This window comes from Lynx rufus, unplaced genomic scaffold (assembly GCF_022079265.1).
Source record: "Lynx rufus isolate CCGP_SWC_20201006 ecotype Redwood Valley unplaced genomic scaffold, mLynRuf1.p SCAF_5, whole genome shotgun sequence".
NCBI lineage: Eukaryota > Metazoa > Chordata > Mammalia > Carnivora > Felidae > Lynx > Lynx rufus.
This window is the reverse complement of record NW_025814867.1, coordinates 128,197,405-128,216,107: the sequence shown is the minus strand read 5'-3', so window position 1 is coordinate 128,216,107 and position 18,703 is coordinate 128,197,405. Positions and strand designations below refer to the sequence as shown.

Below are 18,703 nucleotides of genomic sequence, written 5' to 3'. Positions count from 1 at the left end.
TGTTTGCCTAGGAGATAAAAATTGCCAGAGGAAACCAGCATGTTCTTATCTCATATCTCTTTAAGAACACTCAGCCATTGTGATGTTAAGATCATTGAATTATATAAATACAAAGAAACAAAATTGGAAAAGAAGCTATGAGTTGCTGATACACTTACTAAAAACCTAGTTCTGCTTCAATATCCTCTTTAACAAACAGACATTTTAACATTTTCATTGGTTTATTCAGTCAATAAATGTGTCTCATTTAGGAAACATTTAGGGAACACATTTTAGAAGCCAATGATTTGTACCAACTCATACTCATTATTAAAAAATGTATTTATTTTTATCACCCCCGCCTTCTTCTTCAAAAATTATTTCATAAATACAGCTAAGGTAAGACATAAATAGTTAATGCTAACAACTGAAATGTAAGCTCCATGAAAGCAGAGGTTTTTATTATTTGGTTTCCTACTGAACCTCAAGTGCCTAGAACACTGCGGAACCCATAAAGGTACTTGGTAAATGCTTGTTGAATCACTTTGGGTCCGTTGGATTCCATTATATTTCCAAAAGCAGGTATTTAGTACTTCTTTCTGATAACAAATTATCAATAGCAATTCATTCAACCTACTTCAGAGTGAAGATTAACCATTAAGATTTAAGAAGCACTCACAAGACTCAAAATAGGACCAGATGAGAGAAAGAATGAAACACATTTTCTAGAAAGGGAATATGGAGGTTAATCCTGAAGGAGAATTTAAGAGAAGAAAAGACACATGCCAAAATACTGGGAAAGTTTTCTGTCTTAGACACTGAGCTATTTCCTTGAGGGGAAAAAAAATGTTGTGCTTAAATATTCAAAATGATTTATTAGTCACCTTCCCTTTGCTGTTTATTTTCCTTTCCATTTCCTCCCTCCCTTTCTCCCTTCCTTCCTTTCTCTCTCTCTTTTTTCTCCTTTCTTTCCTTCTTTCTCTTTCTCTTCTTTCTTTCTTTCTTTTTTTTAATTTTTAACAGATTCGTGGTGGAAAACTGATGATCTCCAACACGAGGAAAAGCGATGCAGGGATGTATACCTGTGTTGGCACCAATATGGTGGGAGAAAGAGACAGTGATCCAGCAGAAGTGACTGTCTTTGGTAAAACTCTCTTTTAAATTATAAATTGCTATTTATATATACTTTTCCTCAGATTGTAAATATGTTTTAATACTAAACATCAGGACATAGAAGGACAGTTGCTTATGACTTATGGTGAGTAGCGAAGGACTGGATTTGTCTTGGTTTCTGGTTCTATCCGTCAGATGAAATCTGTGATATGAATAAAAATAGAACTTTTGAAACAATAATTCATTTACTTTATTCATATATATTTATAGGATTTTCCCTTTCATCAGAATGTAAAAAAAATTCATCTTTCTCAAATTCTGTTTGAGATATTATATCCATCTAAAATTTATCCACTGTAATGTATTTATTAAGTATCTTTTATGGGTAAGACACTGGGTAAGTTGTGTTTTTTTTTTTTTTTTTAGTGTAGTGCAAATACATTTCACTTGTCTTCTGCTTTAAAAATTTCAAATTTAGGGGCGCCTGGGTGGCGCAGTCGGTTAAGCGTCCGACTTCAGCCAGGTCACGATCTCGCGGTGCGTGAGTTCGAGCCCCGCGTCAGGCTCTGGGCTGATGGCTCAGAGCCTGGAGCCTGTTTCCGATTCTGTGTCTCCCTCTCTCTCTGCCCCTCCCCCGTTCATGCTGTGTCTTTCTCTGTCCCAAAAATAAATAAACGTTGAAAAAAAAAAAATTAAAAAAAAAAAAAAATTTCAAATTTAGATATTTGCAGTTTTAGCTTATGATAAAAAAAAACTAGCCAGCTACACACGCACACATACATATAAATATATACAATCCAAATTAGGAAAAAAACAAACCAACCATAAACTCTCTTGCTAATGCAGGCAGGCTGGGTCCAAGAACCCAGGAGAGAGTCCCCGAGGACCATCCAAAAGGATCCTTGGCTTACACAGGGTAGAAATCAAATGTGAGCCAGAGTAAGTGAAAATAGCATTTATTGAATAGTATACATGACAGAGAATAGCAGACAGAGTGGGAGACTCTGAAAGAAAGAAGAATGAGTTTTGTTTGTTGCTTGAGACTAACGGTTTATATTCAAAAGGGTCTAAGGGTCCAGGAATCCAGGGTAGGGTCCAATCAAAGGCAAGTGTCAGGTGAACAATAGGTCTCACTCCATAAATCACAGAAGGGGTGGTATTAATGCCAGTGTCAGCTGAAGTTTGTTTGAAGCTAACGTCCTGGAATGTGTTTGGGATCTGGCTTTTCTTAGGTGTTAACAGGTGTTTGGGCCCTAAGACAAAACTCAGAGAAGGACTGACTTTCTTGCTTCCCCCTTGAAGTGGGAACAGAGCTTCCTTGGCTTACTCAGAGGCAAAATATGGAGCATGAGTACATGGGGCCCAGCAGAAAAACAGCAGAGATGGAATTTTTTGTAAACTTTGTAAATGGAGTGCCATCAGCTTCCCTACCTCATTGCTATGATATTCATGTTTCTTCAGATTTCAGAACCAAGGGACTCTTTAGCAGAGTAATAGAATTCATAGGTTAAAACTTGATTAGATCTGTATCAGAGAAACTGTGGACAAAGCATTAGGAAAGAGAAAATTGGGTAGAATAAAGACGGCACAGTAAACAAAAAAGGAAAATGCTATAGGGCAGCTGTGAAAAATTGAAAAAGAAATAAAATTACAGAAAATTAGGGAAAGTAGGGATCCTAAAGATATTGGAAAATGAAATATTCCTTCAGAAGTCACTGAAATCCCACTTAAGTCTGTGTATGGATATTTGTCTATACGTACACACATATGTATACATGTATATATACACACACATGTATATGTATGTATGCATGTGTGTGTATATCTGTAGCTTAAAAATATTTGACTATTGTTGATATTGTGTGATTTTTTTTAAAACATAGGAGATAAGTGTGATTTTTAAGTTATTTTTCGTGCCAGCAAAATAATCTTCTGGTTTAATGAATTAGAGTAAGATCTTACTGCTGGTCATTATAACATGTTTGAGCGAAGCATCAGAATTCTGCATACATTCCAAAAGAAACTGCTTTTGTAGTTTGAGATGTGCCATCCCATGGTGTTATCGGAGCGCCCCAAAGCAAAATAGCCATGTTATGATTTCCATTACATTTAAAGCATTAAGGTGTGCTTTATGAATGTGTACCTGAGAACAGGCCTCTCTTTTCAATCACGCTGAGTACCGAGTAATCTCTGGTAATACTCCGTATGGATACTAAGCAGCTTGAAGTCCCAAATGACCAAACCAGGAGAAAGTCCATAATTCATTAAAGGAATTGAATAGTAAAAATAAAATTGCTCAAAGTATGCATGTAAATTTCTGTCCCGCAGAGCTCAGGCAAGTATCAGTTTGCCCTTCAATTTCATGCAGTCAGCTATAAGAGTCTCAAAATGTGCTTCACTCCATAATGAATAAAATACAGTTTTTTCCTGGTAAGATATGAAATTAGTGGTCACTGAACATTGGCATTGAAAACCCACACGTACAGCTGTTCTATTTAAAGAAGCACTCATTACTATTTTTCTGTAACTGCCACAATCTTTGGAAGAGAAAAATGTTGCATTCCAAAAGTACATACTGCCTTCGAAAGGAAATTGAAAGGGTTTAATGTCATTACCAAAGCAATTAGACTTACCAAAATGTGACTGTGTTATGAAATATTTACCTCATGTTCCCTAAAGACATGATGGGAAATATAGGAGGTCCTTAGACATGTCAGGAGTTACAGGGGAACTTCTAAATTATTTTGAAAATAGCCATAAAGCAAAGAGATTGGATTTGTCTAGGGGCAGTACCTCTGGAAGAATTGATTTAAGAAACTAAGAACATTTATCTGATGGTGTAAACTAGTCAGAACTGACCTGGGGGTTATAAGTACAGTATTAAGTTGAAGGAAAAACTAAAATTCCATTATTGATAAGAAAACATCATCTGAACCCAGAAATAAAACATAACAACAGTAGTGATTGTCCAAATCAAGGATGTGACAAGGATTGCCTGAGAGAGGCACTTTGTTCAGTTCTTAGAGAAAATAACCAGTGTCCTATGTGTAATGGGGAATTCTTTATTTTATTTGGGTGCTTTTGTATCCATACACATTTTCTAATAAACCTCTTTATATTTCATCATTGTTAGATATTATTATTTCTGACCTAGGGTTTATAAAAGTATAACTGGGTACATTTTTCCCCTCCCCGCTCTCAATTTTATTTTCATGTAGCAGCAATTCTGCTTAAAAAGAAAAAAAAATTGGCTACTGTGACCACTCTGTAGCTACAGAAGATTTTAAATGTTCTTTGCAACTCAATCTTTACTTTAAGGTATGTTATACCCAGGGGCACCTGGGTGGCTCAGTCGGTTAAGCACCCAACTTTGGCCCAGGTCATTGATCTTGCAGTCCGTGGGTTCAAGCCCCGCATCAGGCTCTGTGCTGACAGCTCAGAGCCTGGAGCCTGCTTCCAATTCTGTGTCTCCCTCTCTCTCTGCCCCTCCCCCACTCACACTCTGTCTCTCTCTGTCTCTCAAAAAAATGAATAAATGTTAAAAAAAAGTTTTAAGCACGTTATACACAAAAAGTAATTGATGGTATTAATTGCTCAAAATGTATAATTCTAATTCACTCGTAAATGGCAAGAAAAACAGTGAAAGGAATAACAGGTCTTTGGTATCCAACAGCCATCCACAAGTATTGTGATTCTTTAGTGTGTGGGCTTGACTTAGAAGTTGTTTAGTTTGAACATTTCAGTTTATCTTGTAAAAATCTGCTATTTAGACAAAGACATGATCAGTGTAACTTAATTTTCAAAATGTTACTATTCCATACTCCATGAATCATTTATTCTATTTGTTTTTCTTTAATAGATGTTGGTCATAAATAACAGCTTAGTTAAGTGGGAAGTACCAAATATAAAATTAAGAAGTAGGCATCAAAGTGTGAATGGACACTAAAATCTATGGCACAGTCTAGATGCCCTCAAAAAGAATACTCCCTAGCACTTTATGTATATTAATTAAGTTCTAAAGATCCTGCTGTCAGAGAAACTAGAATTGAATTTCTAATTATGGGTAGGTTTGAGATATCTGTTATCCAAAATTTCACTGTCACTTAAAAATGACATAAATTTTTCCAAATGATTTTTAAATGCTTATCAAAGTAATCCATGAAAATACATTTTATGTTACACTACTAATAGACATTAGAACTATTACCAAACTTATAATGAAATACAAAAATAACTAGCCCCACCCCTCCTTCCAGTACACACTCGCACAAACACACACACGCACACACATACACACACACAGTCCTCATCTTTGAACTTAACTACAAGACTGTTTTATGTTTTCTTCTGGGATTTATTTCTATATTTCTAAATATATCCATATTCTGCAGTTTTATACATTATTTTGACTTCCTATTTGGAAGATGATGATTTGACCCATTTATATCCCCTTCTCTACCTTCTCACCTCTACTTCCCCTTCTTTCTTTCCTTCAGTATATAGACTTTAGAAACATGGGTTGTATTAAGATTCCGAATTTGAGTGGTTAGAACCATGTAAATATGGACTGTGAGCAAATGTTACACTATTATGATGGCATTTCTTTTCTGGCACTTATTTGTTCTTCAAATTAACAATAAAGCCATTTTTTCCTTTTAGTTATGTTTGTCTACCCCTGTCATGAACTCTTGCATTCTCTAACAGAAGGTTTAAAATCCTTTACATTCTACTTAGCTCTTAAGTTTGTCTTTGCTACTGCCTTCCTGGAGGCCTTAGACTTCCTGCCAATCTAACTAGGCTGGATGCTGTTCAGATCTACTCCAGAATTTCATCCTGACGTTTACTCCCCTTTTCTCTCATGCTGGATTTCCTGTTTGTTGCATCCTGTATTTGTTTCTTTCCTGGTTAACTCCTATATCAGAACAGTGTTTCTCTCCTGCTTTCTATTTGACTGGAGCCTAGAATAAATTTCAGGGTAAAAAGCATGTATTCTATCTGAAACTTAATTGATACTATGGCTGGTTATAAAATGTAGTTAAAAAAACAAACAAAAACAAAAAACTTTGACTATAATACTAAAATCTCTCCTCCAAAATCATTCAGCTTTACTGTTGCTTTGGGAAGTCTACTGTGCTTCTGACTCCTATGTGATCTTTCTTTCTTTCTTTCTTTCTTTCTTTCTTTCTTTCTTTCTTTTATTCGTTCTTTCTTTCTTTCTTTCTTTCTTTCCTCTTTCCAGTTTTAGTGCTATATCATTATTCCAGTGTTCTAAAATGTTTCAATACTATGCCTCAGTTTGCCACTTTTTTTTCCCTTTACTTGGTGAACAATTTCAATCTGATAATTACTAAACAATTTAGTGAATTATCCTTTCCCATAATTTTTATTCAGTTTATATGTCAAATATATATTTATTAATTAGATGTGAAACCTCCCAGGTCTTTCTTTTCTCTCATTCTTCCTCATTTATCATATTCTGTTCTTGTTTCATGGATAGTTTAAATTCTCTTGTGTCACAGGATTTTAATAACTCTTTTTTTTTCAAATAAAACTTTCTTGTGATGCTTCCTGCTTCATTTTTTTCTGACTCCCTCTCCACTTCCTTTTCTCCCTTGTTCTGTCTTTTACACTGGAGGCTTTCTTCAAATAGCAAGTGATCTACTGTTGTTCATTCATATTTAATAGCTGCTCACTAAAAAGACTATTAGAAACTCTGTGTCAACTGATGGCTTTCACTGTACAATGATCAGATTGAGAAGTAGCCATTCATTGGCAATGAGGACAGAATTTAGGGCTGTTGATGTTGATTTTCAGTAATTAGATTAGAGATTTTAGGTGGTGGCCTGACTGTACCAGTAGGCAAAGCTATTAGAGAATACCAGTAGGCAAAGCTATTAGAGAAGATATCTTAGAGCCAAACCATAAGAAATATCTAAGTTTTATTGATATCCTGGGGCCTTCACTTAAGAATTCCAAATATAAGGCATTATTAAAATTAAGACTGTTATTGAAAGCTATCTTTTAAATAATATTTGCTTGCAAACTTTAAAACAGCAAAACATTTCTTATTCATTTTCTCATTTAACAAACATCCCTTGAGCACCTCCCATGTGCCAAACCCTGTTTAAATGATTTAATATAGTAGTAAGATGAATAGACCTTTTACATCACATTATCAATGATAACATGAAACTTTGCCTCTAAGATATGGTGAGAGAAGCATTTTTTCCCCTCTGAAAACATTTACCTATGTTTGTCTTTACTTCACAGGATGACTTCTCTCAGACAAAGAAAATTCTTGGCAAGAAAAAAAGTTAATGCAGCCAGGATTTATTTAATCACATTCAGACAGTCTGATCATTATCATCCAGTCTGTTTTGGAAGGGCACAATAATTCACATTCAATGGCTATCATAACCCTGTCCCCTCATGCATACCCAGTAAAATAAAAAGAGACATACTAAGGCTAGCCATCTGACTTCCCAGGTTAATAGACACTATAGCTTGGCAAGTACTTCCAGGCCAGCTGAAGTTAAGATAAGGTTTACAAGCAGTGGTTACCTCTACTGTCCTTTTATTTCATGCCTTTGGTCTTATAGGACCTAAAGGACTTACCTATGTGATTATTGCTGTAACACCAGTTTCATAATGTCAAGCAAAGATTATTTAAAAAATTGTTAAGATTATCCTAGTAAGAGCTGTCATGACACAGCCATTGCCAATTTTACAGCCATATTCAATGCAGTTGAAAAGAGAAACTTGTTCAGTGGGGACTTAATTTCTTTCACTGTAGCATGTAAATAAGAAACTTAAGAGATATTATGCAACCCCATTTCAGATTTATTGTTTTCTCATAAATTGTTTTCTCATTTTGTTTTCTCAACACTATTGGCATAACTACAGTGAGACTTGGCATTTGATTTTATTATAGCCACACACAGTTGGATTTTCCAGAATGCCAATTTGAAACTAAATTGACCTGACTACTTGAGAGCTGTACTTTACATAGTACCACACTGCCAAACAACACTACTGTCTCAAGAGAGATTAACCTTGTAAGCAAGTTATGCAGGTGATTCAAATCCAGTTAATCTCACATAAAAAAAAATGTTAATTGCATTGGCAAAGACATTGCCTTTGATCACTCCAAGGCTATATAATTAGGGATCAGGCCATTCAGAGGGACTCTAATCTAATTGATAAGCAGTTAGGAAACAGCCCTTGAGATTTTTCCCGAGTTTTCAATATGTGATCAGACATAAGGTGATAACATGGAAAAATCAGTGACCTTATTTACATGCCTCAAAATGAATTTTTCTCATTATTTAGTAGTTCAGGATGTTTCATATATATTTATTTTGATTGTGCAAAGTTTCATGGGGTACAAACTCCTGGGGCATTAATGGGTATCAAATGGGATTACTTACCAATTTACCATCTAATCCTTATAACTTTACATTTATTTGCAGATCATTTTGACATAAAACAGCAAATCCCAAGACATTTCCTTATAATTTTTATAATTTGTGTCTGAAAGCACACCTTTTGTTTGGCTTAGAATAATAGTAGTCACTGCAAAGGCAAAGCCTTTAAAAATATGTTTTCTGCCTGTACAACTTCTTTAGTCTTCAATATTCATGTTTCTGATTCTCAGACTTTTCTGGAAATAAAGTCTAGTTAAGGAAACTGGAAAATGATTCTTACAAAAAATATATTTCCATTTAATAAATGTTAGGCAAACCTACAGTTTTTAACATACCATTTTTTGTAGGCAGTTAAATTGTAGTAGAAGGTGATTTTATTATAATTAGCAGAAAACAATTAGAATAATGAATAATACAATTTAGGGATAATTACTGTAATGGGCACTACGGAAATTCCCAGAATAATACTTTAAAAGTTGTGACCAAACTCCAACATATTAGTAAATGTCAGTGTCACTTTGTTGGAAGGTGTAACCTAAGTTACTCCAGTATAAAACCCATCTTGATGTCTCCTATATGTGCAAATGACTTTTATTTGCATTGTCTTTTATTTCTCTTTCCTGTCAATTGAATTACATTTCCATCATGAGCCAATTCTAGACTTCCAAAAATTCTATACCACATACTCTCCTGTGGTTATTTAGTTGCTAGGCAACTAGACTCTGCTTGAGGGCAGAAGGGAATAGAAAAAGTTCATTGCGAAGTTGTCCACCCCTGCTGGGTTCATCAGAACAGCAGCAGGGGATCCTATATCTTCCTTCTTCTTGAATTATAAATCAGGTTCTTCCACGTGTCTCCATATAAAACAGTGGGGCTTAGAACATGTATGAAAGCCATAAAACCCTCAAGGATCCTGATGCTGTCCCCTGGATAAAGAGACAACTTTAGTTTTAATAATTATAGTTTCAGAATAAGTCTAATGTAAAGTTTATCCTTTGGGTTCATTGCATTCATATGTTGCAACTTTGTGGCAGGTAGTATGTTAAAGAAAGCATACAAAATCTTTGCCTGAAAATATTCATGTGTATTTTAATGGAACTAGTCTCACATACTGTTATACAATTTATTTTATAGTTAGCATCATGTCATGAAAATTTTCCATGTTAGATAGATAGATAGATAGATAGATAATATAGAAATAGCTTTAAGATTCCAGTGACTTACTAATTTTGCAGTGTATGAATTTGTCACATTTTTTCTAAAAGCACCCATTTTCTAATACTGTCAACATTACTACATTGATCCTATGTAGTTCTTATTTTTTGTTGCAATTATCGATTATCAAAATTGTTATTCTATTCTCCAATACGCACACTTTTCTTTCTTTTTCTTATTGATTACTAATGTTGGCATGTCCATCATGTTCCTGATTTTAATAGGCATGATTTTAGCATTACTTTTAAAGTTTATTTATTTATTTTGAGAGAGACAGAAAGAGTGTGAGTGGGGGAGGGACAGAGAAAGAGGGAGAATCTCAACCACGCTCCATGCCATGAGCAGAGTCCATGTGGGGCTCGAATGCACAAAACCATGAGATCATGACCTGAGATGAAGCAAGAGTCCAATGCTTAACCGACTGAGCCACCCTGGTACCCCTAGCATACTAGTTTTAAAAAGAGGTTTTGATTTAATTTCTGATAAAATATCTTCACCATGCTTAAGTTTCTTTTGATTCCCTTTTTATTTTTTATTTTTATTTTTTGAAATTCAAGAGCTTTTCTATATCTAGGTATGATCACATTTACTTTTTCTTTTTCCCTTCTATTTTGTAAGTAGCCTCCTTTATCTTCTTAAATAAGAATGCATTTAACTTCGGGGCACCTAGGTGGCTCAATCGGTTAAGCGTCAGACTTCGGCTCAGGTCATGATCTCACAGTTTGTGGATTCGAGCCCCGTGTTGGGCTCTGTGCTGATGCTCAGAGCCCGGAGCCTGCTTCTGATTCTGTGTGTCCCTCTCTCTCTGCCCCTCCCCTGCTCACACTCTGTCTCTGTCTCTCAAAAATAAATAATGTAAAAAAAAAATGCATTTAACTTCAAGTAACAGAAACCTGATCAGCAATGGCTTAAGCATAGGTGTTCATTTTTCTCCTGTCTAGCATTTCTGTGATGAAATGATCTGCACACACATAGACATACACACCCCATATCCATGCTTTACCTGCCAATCTGTTCCAATCTGCTAAATGGAAACTGGAGAATCCTTTTAGACTTTTCTTCTTCAATATCCACTTCTGATTGATCACCCAGTTTTGATACCTTTTCATTCTGCCCCTTTTCCATATCCATAGAACCATCGTGTCAGCCAAAGCTGAAGTAATTTCTTACAAAATACATTTGACCTAATTCACTGCTTCATGTTTCTCTTCTAGTTCATTTTTCACAGATCTGCCAACACAATCTTTTTCACATGTTTATTTAAAATGTTGCTTCTGTACTTAAAACACTTCAACATCTCTCTATCACTCTTAGGGCAGAACTCACATTCCTTGACATGGCCTGAAAGGCCCTTCATGGTCTTGCCATTCACTATCTGACTGGCTTCATTTCCTACCACTTTTCTTTTTTTGTTGTTTTTTTTTTTTTAATTTTTAAAAAATTTTTGTCAATGTTTATTTATTTTTGAGAGAGAGACAGAGTGCAAGTAGGGGAGAAACAGCAATAGAGGGAGACACAGAATCTGAAGGAGGCTCTAGGCTCTAAGCTATCAGCACAGAGCCCCTGACGGGGCTTGAACTCACTAACTGTGAGATCATGTCCTGAGCTGAAGTAGGAAGCTTAACCAACTGAGCCACCCAGGTGCCCATCCCACCACTTTTCTGATGAAACCAAGCTGCTGGCTGTTCACCAGCTACTGAGCTCAAAGCCTGACATAGGAAAAGCTGTGTTAATATGTGCTAAATGGAAGAGTGGGTGAGGGAATGACTTCTGTCCATATACGAGGTTGTAGTACAATACACTCATTAAAATCAAAGGGGGCAGGAAAATTCCTCATTTCTCAATCTCAAGTGACATCAACAGTGGCTTAGCTGTCTTTTAATATTGGGTATTTCAGTTTTAGATGAATAGAATGAACATCCCTGAGTGATTGCAAAGAAAACAAGTCAATCCTGCTTTCTGGGCTAATGATTCATTTTTGCTATTAACATTCTAAGCACTCATATGAAGATACTATACTGATCCTGTTGCCTTTTTGCCGCCAGAAACAGTAGCTCAGTATCAACTAGCCAGTGCTAAAATAGTTGTTGGGAGCATGTAGTGTCCAAGGTTCAAAAGAATAATACGAAATGACTGCATCCAACATGAAGATTTGTTCTGTCTTTGAGCAGGGGTGGGGTTGGGAACACTTAACTGTTAATTGATTCTGACTACCTAAAATCTAATTAGGAGCACCTTTTTTTTCCCCCTTCCAAGTTCTTATTCTTTATTTCTAAATTCTTCATTAAAAAAACCTCTTCATGAGAAGTTCTATTTGCCTGTTTTATGGCTTGGGATTTTGGGGTCTCAGAGTGCAGGTACTTAATGCTTAATATTCAGGTCGCTGTTTTAGAGAAAATTTTGATCCTTACTGTCAACTTCACGCTGGAGAGATGGAGTTGTCTTCCTTCTGAATGCCAATGATTGTTGACTTTAATGCAATAAAATATGTCTATTGCAACTTACACATTTATTTTATAAATCTAGATCTTATTTAGTCAATAAAATTATGTACTTCCATCCTATATTCTTAATATATGCTACTTGAAGTGATTGATTTTCTTTAAAGATTTTTTTTTCTAAATATGTTTCAATTTTTTTTATGCCACTATTGACATTTTTAAATTGGGTTTGAAACTAAAGTCTTAAGTGACTAAATACGACCATATGGCCAGACAAATTGTGTCAATTCCCAATGGATTTCATCTTTCTTTTCCTTGATTTCTCTTTCTACTTCAATAAGTAGAACTATTGGACTGCCTATGATTTGGAGACATGTGCTAATGAAATCTTAAGTTGTAATGTGTCCTGTATCAGACCATTATCAAAAAGGGAAGAAACTAGACAAGAAATTCAAGTGTTTAGAGATTTGTAAAACTACTGTTTGTTTTATATTTCTCTTCAATGGTAAAATTTTCATAGACAGGGATTTATTTTTCCCTAGCTATATGTAGAGGAGTGGAAAATGCAAATTAAGGGTGATAGGTGCAAATTAACAACAAGGAGTAAAGGATGGGAAAACTGAACCTGAACACTAGAGAAATAAAGAAACATAAAAGTTAAGTAAAGAAAAAACGGGTAAATCTGTGAAACACTGAGGAGAAGATAATTGAAGTGGTCTTAGAAAATTATGTATGACAGTAGTTTACAATAATTAATAATAATGGTGATTTTTGTTTAAGAAAAAAATCAGATTGACAGCTTTTATATTTAAGAAAAATTAAATCGGGTTGATAGCTTTCCATACACGAGGTGAAAACATATGTGGAAGTATTGAGTCTTTGTGAAGTGATAGCCTAAGTGGGAAAATTTAAATAACACCATGTGCAAGAGCACAACTTTTTGTGTGTATTCACTGTAGGGTTCTTGTTTTTGTTTTTGTTTTTGTTTTTTTGTCTTATTTCCAGTTAGTTAATGCTAGCATTCTTGATGGAACATTAATATTAGTTTCCTTTTTGATAGTTTCCATCAGTTTCAACTTTCAGTTTTCTCACTCAGCTATTGGGGTAGATTAAAGTAATCGTTTTTATATCTTTCCGTGTTTCTGTGGAATGCGCTGTTCAGATTTTTTTGTGATAGGATTTTCCATAGCTCAGGAATTCACTGAAGAATCCATTTTATTCCCAAAAGATTATATGATCTTATATACAAACCGTAACTACTTCTGTGTTCCAAAATATTTTATTTTATTCAATTGCATTGGATTAATAAGGTCTTATCAAGATATAGTTGAGATAGTTTTTTTTTTTTGATAATGTTCTTAAGACATGCACAGCATTGATTTCATTTTACCATTGTTCCCTTTTTTTTTTCCTAAGAACGACCCACATTTCTCAGGAGGCCAATTAACCAGGTGGTGCTGGAGGAAGAGGCTGTAGAATTTCGTTGTCAGGTCCAGGGAGATCCTCAACCAACTGTGCGGTGGAAAAAGGATGATGCAGACTTGCCAAGAGGAAGGTAAGAACATCATACAGATGGAAAATCATTAGATAACCACTGAATAATTAGGAGGGAAAAAAAATCCTGATTTTACCATCAGACATGCATATCTTGGTGTATTATTTCCAGACATCTGATTTTTACATATGCAAGCCACGTATCTGCTGTTTAATATACTGAAGTCCTACAAGCTTTCAATTGCTCTTTCACTGAATTTTCACGTAAATGCCTGATTCTCCACTTCATCTACTGCCCCCAAATATCAAAGTTTCCGGAGGTGGCCCCTCCTAGGTCTGCTATTCTGCTCCTAGTGAACTCTTGACTATTTATCCTAATTCCTCCAACTACTATTCTGTTGGCATGATGCTTCAGCCCACACTGGATGCTGTCTGCCTTCCTAGTGATGTCCAGAGCATCACTCACCAAAGGCTGCTGAGTCTAGCTGACTTCAAGGTCTGGAGTAAAGGAGAGGTTTTGTGCAACACAACACTGAAAATGCTGCAAGTCCTGGATATCACTATCCGCAGAGGGAACTTCTCACTTAGGGACTGCCTGTCACTTTCTCACTTTCCATGTCTTCATGGAGACCTGTTTTTCCATCTAATGTTCCTATCACCAAACTCCTTAACCTAGTCACTCAACTTCCATGGGTATGTCCAAACATGCTTGTTATCCTTTTATAAAAATACACTTAACATTTTTGCTGTCTAGATTTTTCTGAGACCTTGCCCTTTATGACCAAATAAATCATTCAAGTATTTTTTTTTGTTTCCCCATATAATGAGCAAGTTTAGCTTTAAGATTAGTTTTGCCTTACTTCTAGTGTTACCTTCTGAAACTAAGGCCATCAGCCATCAAACCGACTACAATCATCTGAATAAGATTTGACATCCTGGCTTTTTTGTAATTTTTTCCTAAAAGAAAAAAGAGAGAAATTTGGTTTCATTCAACTGACTGAAATTAAACTTGCTTACACAGACATTGGTTGCCTTTTATCTGCTTTCACCAGCAACTACTGTGGATACTTTCCTGAATTTATGCATTTATTTCAAAATCTTGATTTATTTATCATTATTTCTCTGATACTGTATTTTCTGAAGTCATATGATCAACAGCACTGGTCTCAAATGGACCAAACATTTTTAACACTCAATGAGACATTCTTTGCAATCTATAGAAATAAAAGAAGTAAATATTTTAATTTGGTTAACTTTTTAGCCTGTATCGTAGGGAAAGTTACCTCTATGTCACTTTGCTGTTAGACATCTAGTTTTAAAGGAGTGTTGTTACAGGAGTTTGTGAATGTGAAGTTCCTCAAGTCTTCTCAGTGGGGAAGTGGGTTAAAATGCAAGAAAAGTTGATGGAGCTGAGAGCAGTTAATGTGTAATTCTTAAATGTTGATGTAAGATTGAGAGATGAATTATATAGTAAAATTTAGCCTAGTGTACACAAAGGTTAATTTTCAGTTACTGGGAGTAAATATACTCATCCATTAAAAACAAACAAACTAACAAAAACTTTTTTTTGGAATATTTTCAGGTTTATAGAAAAGTTACAAAAATAATATGGAGAATTCCCATATACTTGACATTCAGTTTTCCCTATTATTAACATTTTACATTACTAGGAAATATTTGTTACTCTGAATGAACAAATGGTAATACATAATGATTATAGTTTATACATTGTTTTGATTTCACCAGTTTTCTCATTAATGTCTTCCTTCTGCTCCAGTCTCCAATCGAGGGTATTTATTTAGTTGGATATTATAGAATATTCCATTTGCTTGTCATATTTCCCCAGTCTTTCATTTTTTTTATGACCTTGACAGCCTGAAGGGGTACTGGCAGGTACCCCAAACTAGGATTTGTTTCATGTTTTCTCATGGTTAGACTGGATTTGTGGGGTGTTAGGAAGAAAGCCACAGAGAATGCCATTTTTTTGTCACATGATGTCAGAGGTTAATGATGTCTATATAACATCCCTCATGATTCTGCCATTTTTAATCATTAAACAAGATCCAGTTCCAAAAAGTTTCAAAAATAGAAAGTAGTATGGGTGTGTTGCATTTTAATGGCTCTATGTCTTTGAATTGAGGTAAAATAAAACTTAATCAAGCCCAGTTTAATTTGTTCCCAAATTTCTGTAGGTGTTAGGTCATAAGCCTGACACCTTTAGTTGCTATAATATTCTCCAATCTTACCAAATTCATTTGCTTCAAAGTTCAAATAATACACAAAAAGCAAACAATACTATTAATACTACATGTTTAGAATGGATGATATAAAGACCTCTAAAGGTGAGGTTGAGATTTTGAGAAATCTTACTTCCATTAACTTTCCTTAAAACATTTTCATAGGTTTCTGGCCTCCTTATTCTTCTATTACTGGCATGATACTACTACAGTGCTTTGTGTGACCAGCTTAATATTTTTAAAGTATTAAGCAAATGGAAATGCTGTATAAGCTTTCAATTGTACATTAGAAAGGCTTAAAGTAAGGATCAGCACAATATAGAAATTGAGGTCAATATTTTTATCATGATAGAAACGAGGTACTATTTCATGAGTTCTCAATCTTTAAATGGTATTTCAAAGAAGCTTATTCATTCTTAGATTTGTAGGCATTAGCATAAGCTTCACTTGTGCATAATAAGGGGGAAATAGACCTCTTTACTTGGTGAGGAATAACAGTAATGACTTTTAACCAACCATAGCCTAAATCAACAACATTGATTCTATTACATTATTTAAGTCTCAGACTAGGGAGATGGCCATTGTTCTTGTGTAAGCAATTGTGTGAAGTGGTGTGGAGGATGACATTTCTTTGGCTTAACATTTAATGCAATTTGAATAAGGTTTGTGTAGTGGTTCATGCTTAACACATTTATAGTAAAGCTTTGTAGGGCAGCTGCATAGCCTGTAATTACTACGTAAGTAATATGTGACTATTTTTCTTTTGGAGACAAGAAAAGCTTTTCAATTCAAGTATAAATTTATGAAATGCTGTGATAGCTATTTAAACCTTCAGCACAGAAGAAGATATCTGTGCCAAACTTGCAGTAACCAGAGATGAATTGGGGGAGTATTTTTGTTTCCTTTACTTTGAAAATTTATTTTTAGTAGACTTATATACCTCTTTCTTTGATTTAGCCTTGAAATTCCTGACCTTTCTCAGTACTTATCTTTAATAAAATTAAAATGTACCCTTGGTGAGTTGGTATTTTTTTGATTTGATGAGTATTTTGGTGAGGTGGGAAAAGTAGCATTTCTTAAGGCTAGCAATACTTTCACATACCAATATGGAAATGAAGTGGGTAGAGGGAACAAAACAGGAGATGGGGGGAAAGACATTTTTTTTTGTTATTTATAATGATTGTTTATTTTAAACTTTATTTATTTATTTTCTTTTATTTTTGAGAGAGAGAGAGAGAGAGAGAGGGAGAGAGAGAGAGAGAAAGAGAGAGAACAAGAAGGGGAAGGGCAGAGAGAGAGAGAAGGAGTGAGAGAAAAATCCCAAGCAGGCTCTGTGCTCTGCTCTGAGCCTGATTCAGGGCTTGATCTCATAACCCTGAGATCATGACCTGAGCCACAATCAACAGTTGGACACTTAACCGACTGAGCTACCCAGGTACTGGTATAATGATTTTTTTTTTAAATACAGGTTTTGTTAAAGCATAATTTAAATTGTAAAAGTTACGCTTTCAGATTTACCTACATTTATTAAGTGCCTCCGATATTTTTAATGCTCATTAGTCTGTAAAAAAATATATTTAAGCAAAATAAATATAGTTATTGATTGTTTATTTTTTTTATTTTATGTTAACCAGATGGGTGATATAGAAAAGTATTTACATACATTAAAGAAACTCAGGCCTAAAGTAATCCTAGTTTCTTCCTTGGGTAGTATATCTTTTTTTTCACAGGCAAACCTAGACCTTTTTGCTAATTAATACTCTCTTGATGACCAGGTGCCTTCACTACATCTTTCCATAAAGTGTTTCATGTGATAAAAGTTGCCAGTATTTTAATTCTGTGATTATGTTTCATCTGTGCTATGCTCCACCTTATCGTAGGGATGTTATATATTTTTGTTATACCAAAATCAAAAATAAATATAATATGCATTATATGCTGAAGCTTTATGAAAATACTGTGTTCTAATGTAAAAAGAAAGAGGAAATAATAAATTTACAATGAAGTAAATAAAAAAATTAAATTAAAATACACCAACATGACAATACTTGGTTCAATCTAATATTAGCGAGAAGAATAAAAATATCCCTTCTCAGAAATTAGTTAAAAAGTAGTGTGATTAATCTGATTGTAATTTCTTATCTGGTCTTGTCAGTATAGATTGTGTTTCAGTTAATTATTACCAGTCTTTTAAAGAATTGTAAATATGAGATTTAGCATCCTTTACCATTCATATAAATTTTAGTTATATCACTATATGGTTAGCTCCATGATTTTTTAATTTCATTTTTATTTATTTTCTGAACCAACTCTAAAGTGACACTAACTTTCTTAATAAAGATCTAGAGTACAGAAAGGAATGTTTATAATAGCTTGTCAGAGCAAAAAGGAAATAAAATATGCCATTTACATTCTTATGTATGCCTGCAAATTCTAAATGCAGTTGATGGCTTGCACATACTAGATATAATTCATGAATATTTCATAAAAATAGATAAAGGACTAGAGAATAAGAGTTGCAAGATATATGGTGGAAAATTCTATCAATTTTCTTGAAGCCACTGACAAATTCCTTTCTCTGAAGTGCAAGTCTATTTTAAGAGAGACTTTTTAGAGTTCTTAGTTCCATGAAATGCGAGATTCACATAAATACACGAATCCTTAAGAAAAGAAACTGAATAGAACCACTTATAATTCTTTTTTGTGTGTGTGTGGCATTTTTTACACTAAGTGGCTCTTTTCACTTAGCCCTGGAAAATGTTCTTATATTAATTGTTTTGAAGCTCCATTGTTTAGAGAA

General features: G+C 34.5%; 1 protein-coding gene across 1 annotated transcript in view; it reads left to right on the top strand.

The window, feature by feature from the left end:
• The window catches only part of ROBO2 (roundabout guidance receptor 2), a 561,209-nt gene that overhangs the window by 356,542 nt on the left and 185,964 nt on the right, over positions 1-18,703 (top strand). The window contains exons 4-5 of the mRNA XM_047100461.1: positions 1,003-1,123; positions 13,589-13,727. Coding sequence (XP_046956417.1) covers positions 1,003-1,123; positions 13,589-13,727 — 260 coding nt within the window. The remainder of the gene's footprint in view (positions 1-1,002; positions 1,124-13,588; positions 13,728-18,703) is intronic.